Consider the following 18,360-nt stretch of genomic DNA (forward strand, 5'->3'; position numbering starts at 1 on the left):
AAAGCTAGCATTTCACTAGAGAAGGGTTAAAGCATTTGTGGGGAGGGGAAATTCTCCCAAACCTCAAGAGTTTGTTTCAGAATAAAAATAATTGTTTTATTTTGTAATATAGGTGAGAGTGAGCACTCATTTAACATCTTTACTGCCTTCAATATATTAGTCTGAGAAAATTCCTATCATGTTATCTTGAGGTTTTTACTACTGGCTGAAATAAGATAGTCTTGACCTTTAGTGAAAATGCTCAAACAAACTTAAAGTGGAAAATATTCATAAGTGCTGTACTGCATGCTTTAGTTGTTCTTTCATCAAATAACTGAGAGGAAATAATCCAGAATGCATGTTATGTTAAATACAAACAAAATAATTGCAATAAGTAGGCTGAATATCAGGCATATTAATAACTACATTACAGAAAAATTTGCATTCTTAGTTGACATAGATTTTAATTTTGTATATTGATTTTACTTGTTGAAGACAAATTTAATGGTAGTGACACTGGCAGGAAAAAAAAGATATCTTAGTTCTTTGTCTATAGAATTTATTTTTCTTCAGTTTTCATGAGCCTCTTTTCTGTAGGAACCTTTTTTAGTGCTCCTAAATACTTAGAGAATCACAATATGAGGCTAATGCTTCATATAGGGAAGTTATTTGGTTTATTGCTTATATTGAAGCAACTTAAAGAAATTTGCTTAGTGACTAATCTACCATTCACAAATAGTCTCCTGCAAAGCACACCCTTATAAAATCAAGAAACTTCTGAGTAATGAAACTGCACATCCTGTATATATCATCTTTAAAAGTTTTTGGCTTCTTATGCTGTGTATGAAAAAACATCTTTTTTCTTTTGGTGTAGAATGTTGTTTTGCCTAGCAAGAAGTATAACCTTTAAATTTATTTTAAATATTCACAGAATTGCAAATCTCATTTCCACTTTCAATGCATGACTGACTATATTGGGCTCTATAGTATTTGTGTCACTATATGGAATAAAATGTTGATTGTGTGTGTTTACTCATTCAGTGATAAATTATACTGTGTGCATATCTATATATGCATATTCATTCTGCCTGTATGTCAGCAAATGTAAAATTTAAAACTAATAAAGCAAAATTGCTCTAGGTCAGCTTTCTATATGATGTATCTTTTCTTAGGCTAATGGTATATCTTAGCAAAAGTTCTATTTTAAAAATAATTTAGAACTTGCATTTGCTGTCATTTTAGATCAAGGCAGTTGCACATCAGTTACAGGGAGGGGGAGTCAGAAAAGATGTTAATCCATCTAGGTGAACTGTGAGCTGATTGTCTCTTCTCAGCATATTTAACACAGTTGTGTATCTGTCTACCTAACTCTTTCAATAAAACTAGTATTTGTGCAGAAGAAAGCAGTGTCTGTCCTTACCTACACTAAAGCTGCCTTTGCTATGTCCAGTTATAATACAAAAAAAATTGTTTATTTAAAACTTGTAGATAACCTTCCCTTACCAGTAATTCTTCTGATATTTGAATGTCCCTGAATAAGGAAGAATAGTTCAATGGCCAGATAAAAGGCAGATGCAGAGTGACTGTTTAATGCTTCTCTTTGTACAAACAAGGGATTTCTGCTGATGATTAAGGACTGGCTTGCCTATCTAAGATAACCCATTTAAAAATGTTCCTTCTCTCTTTGATGTTTCCCCTTAAGAGTGTTCTCAGTCTGAGAATGTGTTTCTTTAAGTACATAATGTTCCAATCTGGTATCTGATTTTTTTCTAAGAAAAGCCCAAAGCAGTACCTGTACGTTAAGATGAAATATCATAGGAATTGTAGCTATGCTACCTTTTAGGGCCATGCAGCACCAGTCCTCTGTGGGTTCTTTGAGGAAGGAAGTTTTTCCTGTGAAAGGCTGGTCACAAGCCTCCTTTTGTAGCTGTTCCTATTCCTAGATGCTGAGTAGTAGTGGGGTTTTTTTTCTGGTAGGAGTTAATGCTTAATATTTTAATTTAATTAGTTCTCTTACAAATGTCTCAAGCAGGAGGAGGAAATGTGCTGATGGAATTTTCATTAAATGCTTTGACTGTAAGGCTATGAACTTGATGGGTTATATTCCAACTCTGTTTCTAAAATCTAAATTTGAGATTTCTTTTTCCTAAACCCCTTAGCATCTCTGGCTTCAGATGGATTCCAAGTATCCATTGAACATAAATGATATTGCATGTATTGGGCTTCCAGATTGTACAAGTATGTCTTTGCCTTGCAGATTTTACTCCAGGACCTTATGAATAGACACATTTAGAATTAGATCTTCAGATCCTACTGTTGTTTTTTTAATCTGGCTGACAACTTTGTCTAGAGTTGTCTAGAGACACATGACAGCTTGTGTGGCTGTGTTAAAATAGCATTTGTTTTACTGTGTAACTAACAAATGGAAAATAGAGTGTAGTTTAAAGCATTTTATTGCTGTTAAAAGAATGTTTGTCCAAACATTTGTATTTCAGAAATCTACTGTCCTCTTCTATGGTTTTGCCTCTGCGGGAATGATAATAACTTTTTTCCTGTTGATTCAAACATGTCCTTGGACATACTATATATACTGTCTCTTGCCAGTGCCAGTATGGTATGCAGTTGTGAAAGAGTAAGTAAAGAATGCAATTTTATTACTACTGTTTTATAAGACCACGTCTGGACTTCCTTTTTGTAGAGAATAAAATTTTTTCCCATAATTTTGGGAGAAAACTTCATTAAGTGTTTCCTGAGACATTCCAAAGGACTCTGGTTTATATTTCAGTTGACATAATGAGTATTGTCCAAACTGACTGATACAGTCGCCAATTCTAGAAGATATATTTTCTATTAGCAAAAATAAATTAAGCTATTTCCATAAAAACATAACTTTAGTACTGTTGCAAAAGAGTGCTAAAATCTTTGCAAATACTTCTAGCAGCTGCCTTATTTTGCAAAATGATCCTTCAAAGTGTCAAGTCTGTGGAATGCCAGCTACTCTTGGAAAACACATGCTAGTCATGTTGATGAATGTGCTCCCATATTGAAATATATTTGTCTTGTTTGGGTCTCCTTTTACTCCAGGCCCAAAAATGCTTGTTATCCTCAGATTCCTTTTACTTTCTTGATCTACTGGCAATTTGTAGATACCAACTCAGTATTATTCAGAGAAAATGAGACCAACTGCAGTTAGATAATGAGCTGTCTCATAAAGCACAGGAAAAGCTAACAAGGAAGGTTTTTCTCTCTCTAAAGCTTCTGAACGTTTCATCAGTTATGACAGACATTAAGCACAACATAACCAAAAATATTCATATACTCAGAGTCAATTTGGGTAGTGAATAATCTGAAGCTTGTCCAAACACTGGCAAAGATGTGCCAAATATGGGAGGAAAAAAGCTGGAGGGTTTTATAGTAGATTTTCTATCAAGTAAAACTGGGCAGAAGGAGCATCTGGCCATCAACCATGGGGTCTAGGCAGGACCAGCAATACCTCTAACGTTTTTTGTGCTCTGACCCCATTCTTGCCCTGAAAAGGTAAGATGCTATGCTATTTCTGTGTTTTTAAATGAGTCTTATCTTGTTCTATCATTTTGAACAGAATTCCTGTCATTCAAGACCTTGCCACAAATGTTTTGTCGCTTCATATTGGTCAATCTGCAGGATTCCTTTTAGTTTGTATACTGGGAATTGAAATACTAGTAAGTATTTTATCCTTATATATCAACAGGGTATCTCATTTCTTGTATTCTTCCTCTTTGAGGAATTAATGTGTTTGATATTCAGTCCTCTCTTGGATTTTTTTAAATTAGGTCTTCAGCTTTTTCTACCGCTCTGCACTTACTGTTGGCCTTCTTGTCTTTGCTGGCTGGCCAGTGATCACACAGCTGTGGATTCAAGCTAAGGTATTGCATTGCTTTGGTGAACAGCTGGATTGAATCTTAGGATGTTGGGAGTGCTTTGGAATGCTGGTTTAGATTCTTATTCAGTTATGCTCTTTTTCTGATCTCTGTCATAAGCTGCATGAAGCAAAGCAAAGGAATTTAATATGATCTGGGTAGATCTGTTATACAGCAGAAGTAATAAGAGTTGCTTAAGAGTTTTGAGGTATCTGTGGGTTAGCTATCAGTTTTCTGTTGTTGATGACTAAGAAATGCTTGACTCAATCATATGAAATGCACATCATTTATCAAACTGTTGCAGTGACTCTGCTGTTTACGTGTATGATTGGTGAAAGTGTCACCCTTTAACTAATATGATCATTTATTAGAAAAAAATATTGAAGATAACAGAAAGGCAGTTGTCAACTCATTATTGTCTGCAGTCAGCTGTGACACACTGTTCCTCAGAGGCAGCTTTCTGTATTGTTTTTCCTAGGAAAAAACCTCCACCTTCATGAGGTGGCATGATATTAAATTTAAGAGATGTTTCTTCTGTTCACTGCTTCCAAGATTTCTTATTTCAGGGGATACCTAAAACCTAGGGTTCTGGGATCGAGAAAAGGAGTCAAATTGCTAAGTCTTAGTCTCCAAAAACTGCCAAGATGGAGGCTTGTATTTGTTTAATTTACAATTTTTTGTTCTAATTGAATAATCAAGTAACTTGTCTTAAAGCTGGATATGCACAGATGATGTTTTGTTGTGTGAAATTTCCTTTCAGGAATATGAATTTTACTTGAGCTTGAAAAATTTACATGACACAGCTCTTAATGCTTTTAGTTATTTAAAATGCCTGGGATATGTTGGTTTTTTTTCATCCTAGCAAAGAGTTTCAAGAACTACTTAGTTGCTTATGGTGGCTAAATCAAATGGCACATAGATGCAAAGACTGGATAATGTTACCGTATTCTCTCTCAGTGCTGATTAATTAACTGCTGTATCCTTCTGAGATCTTAGTTTTATGCCTTCCTTCTAGAAGGCCAGTTGTCAGAGTTCTGGTGCCTGCAATGTGTGAAGGCCACACTTTGAGAAAGTGCTTATAAGTGTAAACTTGGCTTTAATTATCATTGTCTTTGATAAGATTTTGACAGCTATATAAAAATTATTTTCTGTATTAAATTCAAGTTCTGTAATACCGATGACCCCATGGTCTCTCTCTCTCTTTTTTTTTTTTTTTAGCTAATTTTACTCTTTGGTGATGCAGGGTCTTTGCTTCTGGGAGGTGCTAGTAGCTGTTAGTAGTTCACTGAAGTAGTAGTAGTAGTTCTTTATGAGTAGACAATTGTCTGTCTACATGACCTCCTTCTTCTTCTAGACAAAAGCATTGATCTGGACTCTCCTGTGTGTGCTCCTGGCAATATTTCCATTAATGCCTGTTGTAGGAAGAGAAGCAAACATTCCTCTGGTGTAAGAATCTCATCTTGTTCTTTAAATTTTTTATTCCCTCTTCGATTCGAAATTTAGGCTGCCTTTTGGTATTTGTGAGGAATTGCATTACTGAAAGCTGGCTGAGACAGGAGTTGAAAGTTAGAGTTTAAATAACATGATTATAGAGACCCCAGTTATCCACTAATGAGAATTTGTCTTTGAATAGCACTCTTTACCTAATGAGATATTCAGGGAAATAAAACAAACAGGCTAGGCAGAGCTCTCTTCTTCCTCTGTGTTTCCTGTGTCTCTTTTTTTCCACTTCTGCTTCTCTATACTGAGTCTTCTTTTCTGGTATTGCTTGTCTGATTTTCTACAGTTGTTGTTTTTTATTGTTTTTCTAGTACATCTTTATCTGTCCCTCTCCTCCTGTGAGCTACTCTTTGGTCATGGGAACATTCTCTCATATCTGGATGCCATCCAGGTGGTTGGCCTGAAGGGTTAGGCTTGTGGTCTCTTTGTAGTTACTGCAGAAAAAGTGAATTTACCCTAGGGTGCAATGCCTCAGCAGAGCCAGGATGCCTGGTCCTCAGTGAAATATGGGATTTGAGCAGTAATATGTGATTGCAGGTAGAATTATGAGCCTAGATATTTCCAAGATTATTGATGTTCGCCCTCAATATTTTCTACTGTGTTTTAAATCTATCTTTGAAAACCCTTAGTCTTATTCCTTGGGCACATTAGAAATATTCAGCACAGATTTGCTTTGACTGTGTTATAGCATCTCAGCTGTATATACATATATATGCATTTCTACTGGCCCAAACTGAGGTTTCTCTATTCTTTAGAACATATGTGCACAGCTTAGAAATCAAAAGGGAATTAAATTACCTACAGATCTTCCTCTCTGACACCTCTTTATATTCACCTTGCCCAGGCTGTACTTCTTTCTATTTATTCTTCTGATGAAACATTGTACCTCTGAAACACTGTGTTTGTCTGAAACTTTTCAAGGGAGTTTTGAAGCTGAAAAGGCCTGAAGCAGCAATTAAAAATATATGTGACACTTCAGGATGTTGCAGATAAGTTGATACTGTGGGAGAAGATACAAGAGGGAGAAATCAGAAAGCCAGTGAGAAATAGGTGTTTTTGTTCTTGGGCAGTAGTACTGTCAAGTCAGGGCTTTTCAGTACATGAATGAAACTTGTATGGTAGGAGCAGGGAGCTCCTGAGTCAGCTCAGTCATAAAAAGGAAATATGGGGATGAAAGCAGGGCTAGATAATCCAAGAGGAACCTGGAGACACTGAATATTCAGGATGGATTAGGAAACCCAAAACGCTCCTGGGGTTGAATCTGGTGTGGGATGTCAAGTGCAACAAGACAGTGTACGGTAGCAAAAGAAATTTTTGATGATGTTTTCTGAGATTTTATTGTTCTTTTGTTTGTTTTTGCAGAATAGCAGCTGGTTTGCTGACCATCTTGATATCTTTCTTCTTGTTGACATCTCTTTGCAAAAGTGAAAATAAGTACAGAGATAATGAAGATCTGAAAATATATTTTTATCAGGTCAGTTGTTACTTTTCAATAACTCTGAATGTTAGAAGGTTTTTATGTGCGAATTTTTACTTAGCTCCTAAGAACACATTTCTTCTACCAAGGCCACAATTTTCAAGAAAAAAAAGATTGTTCCTAAGAGTTTTCTCCTTGGCTATTTCAAGAGGACCATGTGCACATATTTAAATATCGTCATGCTGTGTTCCCAAAAGCCCATCGTGTGCATAATTATATTGCTTGATATATCAATGTGCATATAGATGTTGATGTTCTGCTTGGAGAGTTTGTCCTGCCTTTTGTCTGTGTATATCACTTCCAGTGACCTTTGCAGTAGCTGCATGTGCATACTAGGGCTTGCTGGTTTGAGGGGCTGACCTAGTTCTAGTTTCTGGCTGTAGAAGAACAATGTGAGACTGATTGTGAGCTGCTTTTCTGTTGGTTAAGTCTTCTTTCAGGTGAATTATATCTTTGTGAAAGAGGTAGGTTTTTTTCATGCTTGGAGCTAATTAAGTTCTAGAGAGCTTTAAGATTCTAATAATACCTTGCATGTCTGCTGTCCTCTTTTTTAAATTTTTTCGCCCCTCAACCTATTACAAGATAATAGTTTTATTTCAGGTCCACCTTTATCTGTTATGATTTAGTGTGTGCTGGAGTTTCTTGGTGAGCAAAGCAATGCATTCATTATATCAGTGATTTAGGTATGGAGCTCAGATGGTTGAAAGGAGGAAGGGAAAGACTAATGAATGCTTCAAGTGGCTTTAGCAGCTGAGCATGAATGCATGTCAAATATGGTGGTCATGTCTCTTTTTTCAGCCTACATGTAGAAAAGAGATGTCATTTCCTTTCCTAAGCATTTAAAACATAAATTTCCAGTATATACTTGGCAATGGATTCCTTGCTGAAATGCCTGAAAAAAGCTTATACTGGGTGTGGAAGTGAGAGAGCAGCCCAGTAGGTGGCTGGCCAACCTCAACTCACCACACAACTGCTGTAGCATCTCATGATGATGAAGAAACTGGTCCATAGTAAAAAAGTTATGTCTGACTATTCTTGAGCAAACGTAGAGAATCAGGAAATCCACTCACAGAGTGATACTTAATTAGAGGAAAATGTTCTGCCTGCTTATTCCTGAAGTAACATCTTCATTTTCCTCCCAACTTCTAAGAAGATCATAAAGTTCCTCAAATTGCCTCTTAATCAGAAGATATTTTACAACAGTGACATCTAATTACTAGTCTCTATTAGACTTTTGTTTCAGTACCTTAATTGGGAATGGAAAATATAGGATCCACCATTCACATTTTGGGTAAGGAAAGGATTGGGAGGTGAGATTATTCAGATGTAGAGGGATTAAAGGACATTACAGAGGCATTCTAAGTGTTTCTAAATAAATATCTTGTTTTGAGGTTAGGTTACATTCAGTTGCTTCAAAAAGTACAGGAATGCAAAAGAAAATGCTTGTCAGAATACTGGTATTTCTAGTCAATGAAATTCCCTCATTCTACTTTTATATTTTCCTTTGAGTTGGACTTTTCAGTGGGAACAGGAAGGGGTAATCTTCAAAAATGCTCATTTTGAGATCCTGAATTTTGATTACAGCTCCCAGACAGTTTTAAAGGTGAGATGAATCCCCTAGTCAGGGAAAAATACCTATTTTTCTGTGACAAATGGTGATCAGGCCACTGGCATTCAAATAGATAAGCACACTCAATCAGATTCCTGCTCTGCATCTGACAAGGGATTTCTTAAAAGTAGTTTTTGCAGGTTCCCCGTAAGTGGTGTTTGGAGGCAGTCATCAAAGGTTATGCCTTCCTCTGATAACACTGTTACTTAATGTTTGGGGTCACTGATGAATTAAACCTAAGCCAACCTAAACACCGTTTCATAGGTGTTGTTCAGTTTCTGCCATGCTACTGAGAACATGCTTTTTTCATTGGTTGATCATGTTGGACCAAGTTATTATTCCCAGGATGCTTGGAGTTCATGTGTGTCTGAGGTGGTCAGTTCATTAGTTTCTTCCTCTCAATTAGAATTATAGAATAATTTTGGTTGGAAAAGATCTGTGAGATCAAGTCCAGCCATTAACCTAACACTGCCAAGATCACCACTAAACCATGTTCCTAAGTGCAACATCTACATACCATGTCATTCTGGTGGAACCAGGGGACAGGAAGGGTGTTTTCAACCAGCCTTGTGCCAGCTGATGATGCTGGTTCTCCTGCCGTTCTCCCTATGGGTCCTTATGATGTGTGATGCTTAGGAGAGCTCCGAGCCAGAGCAGCTGGCAGTGTTGGGACTGCAGGTGTCACCCTTGGTTTCTTCTTTGTAGCTGTATGACCTGCAGGTATGGGTATCTGAGACCTGCTCTTAGGTTGTTTAGGAATTATCTCTGAACATCAGAGAGGGTTGTGAAGGATGAAGGGAGACAGATTCTTATCTTAGCTCAGTTTGCCTCTCCAAGTTACTTCTGCTCAGTTCCACAGTCCTGGAGATGTTGGTGAAAGCCAAGACCAGTTTGAACATTACTTAAAATGTGAACACAGATTCTCAAAAGCACCTGCTGAGCCCTTCCCTGGACACTGGCATAGATTTAGCAGCAGTTCTTTGTGCTTATTAATGTTCCCAGGCCATCACAAGTCTTCCAAGGCACGGGATATATTACGGAGGGTGACACAAAGACAGTGCAAAGTGACTTCACCAGTGTCTAGGGGGTATTGGAGGAATTACCAGAGCTCATGACACCAAACAGAACTTGATAAGATATGTCAAAGGGCTTGAATACAGCAAAAGTGTTCAAAATAAACATCAGAGGTCTAAAATTCCCTGAGCTTTTGGATGCCTAATGTTTTGACCTTGTTTATTGATGCCACAGAGAAATACAAGGTACATGTTCTTGTGGCCTGAAATGCAATAGAAGCAGCAGATAAGCTAAGCACCTGTGAAACTTGTCAAAAAAGAATGGTGGTGCTAAATGTATGTCTGGGCTGATCCCAGTAGGTATCACTGCAGTCTAGCAGGGAAATAGCAGCTATTCATATGGTACAAAGTGATGGATGTGAATGGTGTAGTTGCCTGCACTAAAAAGCCACGACTGCAATTACATCTGGTAATGCAGTTTTAAAGCACGTGTTTGCAAAGTACTGTGCATGCTTGATTTGCCTTTTAGTGGAACTGCAGAGTTGTGAATAAATAGCAGTAATTGAAAACTTGGCTCAAGCATTTTCTTGGATAATTGTCACCTTTCAAAAATCCTGACTCATGGGGTAATTACGTGCAAAAAAAAGTTTTTTGCACGTACTTGATGACTGAATGGTGTCTCTTGAATTAGTCAAAGAAAAAAACCTCTCCAACTTTTCTGCTTCTGTAAGGCTGAGGGCTTTGCTTGAGGTGGTTCAGTCAATTCAGTTGGGGGGCAAAAATCCCAGCAGCTTCTTTCCATCTCATAAAAGCCACCTCCAAATTGTTCTGCTGCTGCTTCTCTTCTTCCAGGAGCCTTCCCCTTCTCCCTGTACCTGATTCTGCAGCAAAGCCAAAGGCTCTGCTTGTTCTTTGTGGCTGCTGTTTGAGGACAGGTGCCCCTTGAAGGACTGGGGGCATGTGTTTTCTGTGGTTTGCAGGAGTGTTTAATTAGTTACTCTTGACAAGGAGTATAGCATGTCAAATCAGTAGTCCAGGTCACTTGTGGATACTATTCTAAAATAGCACAAATAAATAACAAGAATGCTAATAAAAAGTAGTCTAGATGGAAGTTTTAAAAAACAGTAATTGTAGGTTATAAAAAGTTATACATTTTAACACTGTCTTTGACTTCTTGTTCTTATAATGATTCAGATGAAGTGTTTATGCAACTCTAAAGCATATCTACATATTTAGGATGGAATGGCAGAGATCCATACATTAATTTTGTGTTTCTTTGCCTGATTTCTTCTTTCTAGATGTTCAGTGTTGCACTTTCGACATATGTTGTGGGCAGTACCCATAACAGTCTTAAGATCAAACAGGGATTACCTGTAATGAATCAAATTATTAGCTGGATGACACTAGGTAAGAAAATCTTCCCTCTCAAATTTCTATGCTTGCAGTTTGTGGAGTCTGGGACTGGGTGGGGGATGATGTCACTTTTTCATTAACAACTTCTTTTCCTATCTCTGACTGCTGGTATTTCTTCTGTATGTTTGCTTTCCTAAGTGAGTTTTTTTGAGATGTGTTAGTCTTCTAAAATATTATTCCTTTGTAAGTTTGTGATAAAATGCAAATATCTTTGATTTACAAATAGCTTTGTCTTTTGAGTGTTCTGGATATTTTCAAGACCTCTTTTAGGGATATAATGGTATAAATTCCCTTTTTGTTTCACTTGGAGCTGGATATGGGTGATATGAGATGTTCTGCCATCAATTCAGTTGAACACAGGGAAATGACCAAAGGTTGTTGCTGTAATTCCATGTAAACTTGAAGCTGCAGCAGATGGCAGTGACTCTTGTGGAAGTGATTTTGAGAGCTGCTTTGCAAAATACCTGTGAAATAATGATGGTGTATGTTTGATATCTGTTAGTATCTAATTATTAAAGAAAAAAGCAATTTGCAAGTCTATGAATTTTTCACCACTCAAAAATCTTAGTGTGATTAAACAGAGTAAATGGAATTGTTACTGGGCTTCTGGTATACAATGAATCAATACCTTTCATATTTCAGTTATAAAATAATTTCTATAGGGCTCCATTAGAAAATGTTAAGCATTGTTCATCCCTGAGTGATCTGAAATGTGGGATTTGTTTTAGAGTTAAACATATCCTATATAAAGTTGGATAGCAGCTTTTTGCTGCAAATCAAGATCAGGAATTTAAACAATGAAAGAACTGTGGCCCATGCTACCTACTTGCTGGTTGTCTTGCACATTCCTGTACTGGTGGCATTGTTTTAACTTAAGCAGATCGTGTCTGTTTTAGCAATCCTGCTTCTCTTTGAGCAAATGGATTCAAGATTAAGTTCAGTGATTGTGATCGGTGTGTGTGAGCAATGCTTTCTTAGTAATTCATTTTTCTTTGGAGCATTTTCCTTTCCATCATGCTCCCCTAACTCTTTGTAGCCTGCTAAAGCTAAATGGGGATCTCTGTGTGGATGAATTTCTCACAGTTGTAAAGTCAATGAAATCGATGAAGTCCTGCTTGGCTTACTGGAGCAGGAGTTGAGTGTAAAGGTTATATTTCTCTCCTGTGTAAGGATGAAAGAGAAACATTTTTCATCTAAGAGATGATTCAGGCAGTCAAAGAGGTTTAGAGTTATGAGGAAAAAGTATATTAGAAATTCTCTTTGTTGTGGGTGATGATAAAAATAAAGCTAACGGTGAAGTAAACTGTAGATACTCAAAATATCTACTTGCTGCCACAGTAGTATTGAATATTTTAGCAAAGTCTTTCAGACTGGAAGTAATCATTCTAAGTGAATATGATATACAAGATAGGAGCTTTGTGTACTTGCTGAAATTGCTTTCCATAATTAAACACAGAAATAAGCAGGTAAAACACTAAGGCATCCAAGATGTCCTCAATACTCCTCTTGGAGAGAAATGCCTTGTCATTACCTTAACCACAACTAGCACCTGCCTCGTTGCCAGGGTGTACCACAAATGGGATACCATAAGAATTAAAATACCAAACTCTACTGTAGCTTTTCCAAGGTTGGTGGGATTACAGGTGGTCCAACTTCTCTTTGTCTTTTTGCAGAGTTGTGGAAGAATGGCACTGTTCCTGAACTCTCTTTTTGCATCTCTGTGTATTTATAGAACTAGAAACACAGTTAACAGTATTTGTTAATAATAATACTGTTTTATTATTGTGTCAGAATAATATTCATACTTCAGAAGTTTTCTAGGGAGTTTTTCCCCCCTTCTCAGCTGTTTATCCTGAATAAGATGAAGCCAAACTCGTTAAAATTTAACTTTGACCTACCTGTTTTTTTTTTTTGTTTTTTTTGAGAAAGACTGGTGTTGGAGGAACCAGACAAGTGAATTAGTGATGGCTGGGTTCCTGCAGGCCTGTGTCCAAGTGGCTTTAGCTGTAACACTGTATGGTTCATACAGTGTACTTAACTGCAACCATAGAGGCAAAACCAGGAGGTGTAACATTAATTCAAGGGCTTCCCATCTTCTTCAGAACCTTCTCAATATTAGCAGACAGTTCTAAATGAATGTAAATTATGTCTTAAAATTTTTATCAGTGGGAATTTAGCATAGCAACTTGCTAAATTTTGAGGAATTTTGTGTCACAACTGTGTGCAGGAGTCATATACAGAGGTTTGTGTCAGTCAGCCAGAACCTACAGGTCTTTTTATGATTAATATCTGATATATTGCATCAGAGATAGAAGAGAAAGACTAATAGTCATCTACTAGCCACTCATCTGTTCTCATCTATGATTGCACTCAGAATGATACACATCTGATATGTTCAGTGTCATTCACAGAGGCCAGTTGCCATGCTAAATTTTATTTCCAACTGTTCTGACTTTCAGTGAGGTCCCTGGAGTTCCTCCTTGAATTGGGCCTTTTTGGAGCCCCTTGAAGTCACTTATTCTGTAATTGTAGCTGTGGCCAAGGCTGAAAGCCAGGAAATAAAACATACTGATCCACAGGACTTAGAAACCTCCTCACCTCTTTCAATGATATGTTGACTATAGATACTAATGGAAATAATGATGATAATCACAAGGGAGTACTTTCCATATCTTTTGTGTTCCTTGGAGTGATTATTAATTTTGACTTACTGTTGATGCAATCTTTGAATGATTCAGTAATGTGAAGTTCCTATACTGCAATGAAGAATCACATGAATATTATTTGTCAGCATACTTTTTTATAAACATGCAGTCTTTATATTTAAAAAAACAGGTTTAAAGATTACATCACAGTGTGATCACAGTGCTTGTCCTTCTCCCTTTCCCTTCTTCAAGCACTGGCCATCTTTCCTGTTTTTCTACCTCTTTACTCACTTTTGCAGTAGCCCAGTTCCTAATCTAATTAGAAAAGAGAGAAGGCTAGGTCAAATAGGGCTCTGAGCAATCTGGTCCTAGTGGAAGGTGTCCCTGCCCATGGCAGGGGATTTGGAACTAGGTGATATGTAAGGTTCCTTCCAACCCAAGCCGGTCTATGGCTCTAATCCAGTGGAGCAGTGGCTTTGTTGCTGCAGTTTTTGAGCTGCCAGAGGTCCTCAGGGCCTTGGTAATTGGTTATCAGAGCAGTATTAAATAGTCAAGTTTGATTGGATTTGAGGGTAGTGCTTCTGCATCATCTTAAAAACTTATTAACATCAGTTCATGAGAAATTATAAAGGCTGTGACATGGAAAGTCAGGGAATTAAAATGATACAGAACTGAAATTACTTTTGATGAATGTGAAACTTTCCAAACATTGTATTTTCTTTAGCAAAAGTAACTTTTGAAAATAGAGGGTCATATATGATCTGTATTGAATTTCTGTACATAATATGTCAAGATTTGAGCAAAGTTATCTTGTTACTGAGGATGAAATGTTTTGCACATTGTGACTGATGGATCTCTTCTTATTATTGCAGTTTTTTCCCCAGTGTTGCTGCTACTGAGCCCCACATTTCTCTTTGAGAGACTGTTCAGCATATTGCTCTCCCTGATGTCTACCTACCTGCTCCTCAGCACAGGGTACTTCATTCTCACTCTATTTCAGTTAGTTTTACATATGGAAATCCAGGACTATATGTGAAACTGCTTCATCTCATGCACATTTCTGTTAAAGGTGTAACATGTGCTTCCAGCATTTATCTCCTTGTTTAGTTTACTAAATAAAATTTCAGGGCAACTTTCATATTCTTCCTTGTATTTTAAACACAGTTTGTTGACATTCCTTTCAACTAGACAAGGCAGTGGCTAGAAGGGTGTGTGTTCAAACAATATTGCAACAAAATAAGGAAGTCTGGTTTAGTTTATGCCTTTTGTTGTTTTGATGTGTGCTTTTCTGCTCACAAACAAATAGCATCTCTCCCAGCTGCTCAGCACTGGTGTCTAGTTATGGCTTAAATGATGTGTTCCAGGAAACAGGTAGTCCTAAAATGAGGGAAAATTGCATTCTGAGAGATTTTTGTGGAAGTAATTTTTTTTTCAAAGGGATGTTGTTTCCCATAAAGACTAGACCTTGCTTTTTTTTGGATAAAAGTCAATTCCTCTGCTGTTATAAATGAAGAAAACACTATGTCAGCCAGCCCTTTCTTTTTTCTCAGACTTGGTAGCTCTTAAGAGCATAATTAATGGGGAGTATAGGAACTGTTCTTTCCGCCTCCCCTCCCACTTATTCTGTGGATTTAATTACACTGGAAAATTAAGTGGAATAAAACATCTTGCAGCAGACATTTTGCAATAGCTGCCTCCTGTGGATACTCTCATTTTAGTTGAAGCATCTCCTTTGTTTTTTTTCCCCGGTCTTCTGCCTCCCTTCCTCCCACTTCCCCATTAAGATTTTGATCCTAACTGCACACACATTCTTACACTCAACCTTCTTAGCCTGTGCTGGCTACTGTATAAAGCAGGAATGTTGTTCTCTCTGAGGCTGCAATCTCCCTCGTTGTATTTTGGCCCTCCACCAGACCACGTAAATGCTGACAGCTCTCTGCTGCCTTCCTACAATGTCCAAATAGATGAAAAAATTTTGGAATGATTCTTAAAAGAGAAAACAAAACCCAAGGCACTGGTGCCAAAAGTGTCCAGTGTTTCTCTCCTCAGTGCACTCTTCTATCATGTACTGATAACCCAGCACATTGCCTGGGGAATTGCAGCACCTCTCTAGGGGTGCTTAAGTGGAAACACTGAAGCCAGCCCAAGAGCATGGTTGCATGCAACCACTTGTCACCAACTCTGTTGAAGGCATTTAATCTGAAGGCAAGTATAGACCATTATAAGGACTGTAGTGTTTTGATTGCTGACAGCATAAGTGTTTCATCTTCATGTTTAGCTGCCTGTGGTTCTGATAATTAAAGTGGAAATGTCTAGTCAGAATATTTGTTCCAGTTTGAAATTGTTTTGTAGCCCAACAGAAACAATATCAAGACACAGTGATTGCAGCGACTGCAGTGATTTCCTTATTTTTTAGACAGATATTTGTCTAAGAAGGAAAATTAAAAAGGGAACCATTTACAATCTTGTCAGTATCAGTATTATAATTTTACCCTGAAAGAAAAAAGCCTGGGAGGTACCATGAAGTGCAACTGGAGAAACTAAATGTTATCCAATTTTAGTTTACACCCTTATGTTATCTGGGGGTAATAATCTTTCTCATAAATACACTCAGACTTTGGAATTTGAGTGCTGTAGGAGTCAGAAGTACCCAGAGATTGTGGGTGTAGCTACAACAGCTTAGTGGCCATGGTGTGTGACTTGATGCTGCTATTGTGAAGGGTTGGAATACAGTGAAGAAAAGAGTGTTTCACTGAAGTGAAATGTAGTGCTCCTTTTATTGTACAGATGTGTTTTTCCTTAGAACAAAAGGATTTCCTGAGATCACCATAATGAGTTTGTGTGATTAGGTCCTAAAGAGACACAATCTCTAGCTGCTGTTGAACTGTAACCCCTCAGTTCCAAGTCGCTCTCATTGAGAAATGTTCCATTTTGCAGAAAATTAATGTCAAATAGGTTTGGTTTTTTCTTGTTTCTTTTAACTTTATTCCAGTTTTGTTAAAATTAAAAAAAGGCATTCATCTAACATTGTGGCAGCCATTGAATAAAAAAATGCAAAGCATGACAAAGCTGAAGCAAACTCTGTTTCTCCTACTTTTGCCATTTAACTACTTTATGGCTTTAAAATTCAACGTACTGTGGGTATTTGGAAATGGGGAAAGATGGGAGAGAATGCCGCTAGGTCTTGGCATATTCTTTGTGTGAAGAAAAAAGCAAAGAAACATGTCAGCATTTGATGTTAATTAGTTGTCAGCAACTGCACTTACTATGATTATTACATTACTTTTCAGATACGAAGCTCTCTTTCCACTGGCACTGTTTGGTTTGATGTTTGTGTGGATAAATATGGAACAAGAAGCACTGCAGCACTATGGTCTTTCACTCAAACCAAAGGTAACAGCTCTTGACAGATATATGAATGTAATTAACAGCTTTAGCTGGGTTTTTTTGAGGATGTAATAAATATTCTGAGTGGTTTTCAGAGAGCAACACTTCGTGTTTCTTTTCAGTTGGGAAATCAGTATTAGCTGTATCATGAACTAGGAATATGACTTTTAAAGTAAGATTTGTAATTCATGTTATGGAAGATATTGCACATCAGAGCCATTTCTAGAAATGCAGGAAGACAGTCTGACTTAGTAAGACACAGTGGAATGGTCTGTAAGCTACAGAGCTGTCTCTGTCAAGTGTAGCATAAAGTGCAGTAAGTCTTCAGAGGAAGTACCATGTCACTGTACTTTTTTTGGTCTGATGACAGACTCACGAGTGAGAGGCTGAAATTATTTGATTTCTGAAAAGACCTTAGGAGATATTAGCAATCTTAATTGGACAAGTAACTGGAGACCAACTTGGAACTAGCACCTTCTCAGATTTGCCTGGAGGAGAAAAGGGAGTTTGTAATCAATGCAAATTCTTCACCTTAAAATTTAGTATATTGTCAACAATTTGCAAAGGCCATGCTGTTCACACTGCAACTTAGCTCTTAGGGTAGGTGTGGGGTTGAACAAACTGGGGCTGTGCCACTGTTCTGGTTGGACCCAAAGTGCCAGTTACAGTGGCTTGGGTCCTTGGAGCCAGGTGGGTGTGTGTGCACCTCAGCTCTCCTTGGCTTCTCCCAGATGAGCCCTCCTGGCTGCACATGCGTGGGAGTGGCCAGAGTCACTTGAAGAGAAGTGTTGGTACACATCTTTCCTTCCTTTTGCAGCTCATAATAATTAGGAAGAAGTCCTGGAGGTTGAAACTTGAGCCAAGACAGTCAACAGAGAGAGTGAACCTGACATTTGCCGTGGTTTTGTGGTGCTCCTACAATGAAGACAGTTTTGAAATTTGGCAGAGTAGGATTTACCAATTCAAGGCTAAAAAACAAAAATAAAACCAGGAATCATTTTCTATTTATGCTACCTTTACTTATGATAATCTGTGTGATTGTGTTTTGTAGCATCTTAAGCAACAGGGATGGAATCTGAATATCACAATTACAATTAGTGTGATGCCACAATTGCAACTGAAGGTGTTTAGCATCTGTGGGATGTATTTTTTCTTCCACTATAAGACCCACTCTAACTTTTGTATCTTGTTACAAGGCATCTATGATGCTTGCCTGTCTGCCGTTAGTCTGGTGTTCTGTTCATTGTAAAATAAAATTCTATTAAAGTTGTATTAAACAGTGGTGAACACTTTACTAATCAAATGCAAATGAAAAGAACATAGGTAGGCTGTAATTATGTTTTAAGTTGTCACTCACTGTTTGTCAACATTTACGTGGACCTTGTGGTTTCAAGTGAAAGGAACAATAATGCTTACCCCTGAAGATATCATCCCTAGA

General features: G+C 37.5%; 1 protein-coding gene across 2 annotated transcripts in view; it reads left to right on the plus strand.

The window, feature by feature from the left end:
• Nucleotides 1-18,360, plus strand: part of PIGN (phosphatidylinositol glycan anchor biosynthesis class N) — a 100,818-nt gene that overhangs the window by 64,129 nt on the left and 18,329 nt on the right. The window contains exons 15-23 of one of the 2 annotated variants that reach the window (XM_066545620.1): nt 2,475-2,611; nt 3,581-3,680; nt 3,792-3,884; nt 5,233-5,324; nt 6,741-6,852; nt 10,776-10,884; nt 14,408-14,510; nt 16,826-16,928; nt 17,740-18,347. In XM_066545620.1, the coding sequence (XP_066401717.1) occupies nt 2,475-2,611; nt 3,581-3,680; nt 3,792-3,884; nt 5,233-5,324; nt 6,741-6,852; nt 10,776-10,884; nt 14,408-14,510; nt 16,826-16,928; nt 17,740-17,907 (1,017 nt within the window). In that variant the 3' untranslated portion in view covers nt 17,908-18,347. Of the gene's footprint in view, nt 1-2,474; nt 2,612-3,580; nt 3,681-3,791; nt 3,885-5,232; nt 5,325-6,740; nt 6,853-10,775; nt 10,885-14,407; nt 14,511-16,825; nt 16,929-17,739; nt 18,348-18,360 lie in introns of those variants that run through there. The other variant, XM_066545614.1, reaches the window with a different exon arrangement.

Source organism: Molothrus aeneus, chromosome 1 (assembly GCF_037042795.1).
Source record: "Molothrus aeneus isolate 106 chromosome 1, BPBGC_Maene_1.0, whole genome shotgun sequence".
NCBI lineage: Eukaryota > Metazoa > Chordata > Aves > Passeriformes > Icteridae > Molothrus > Molothrus aeneus.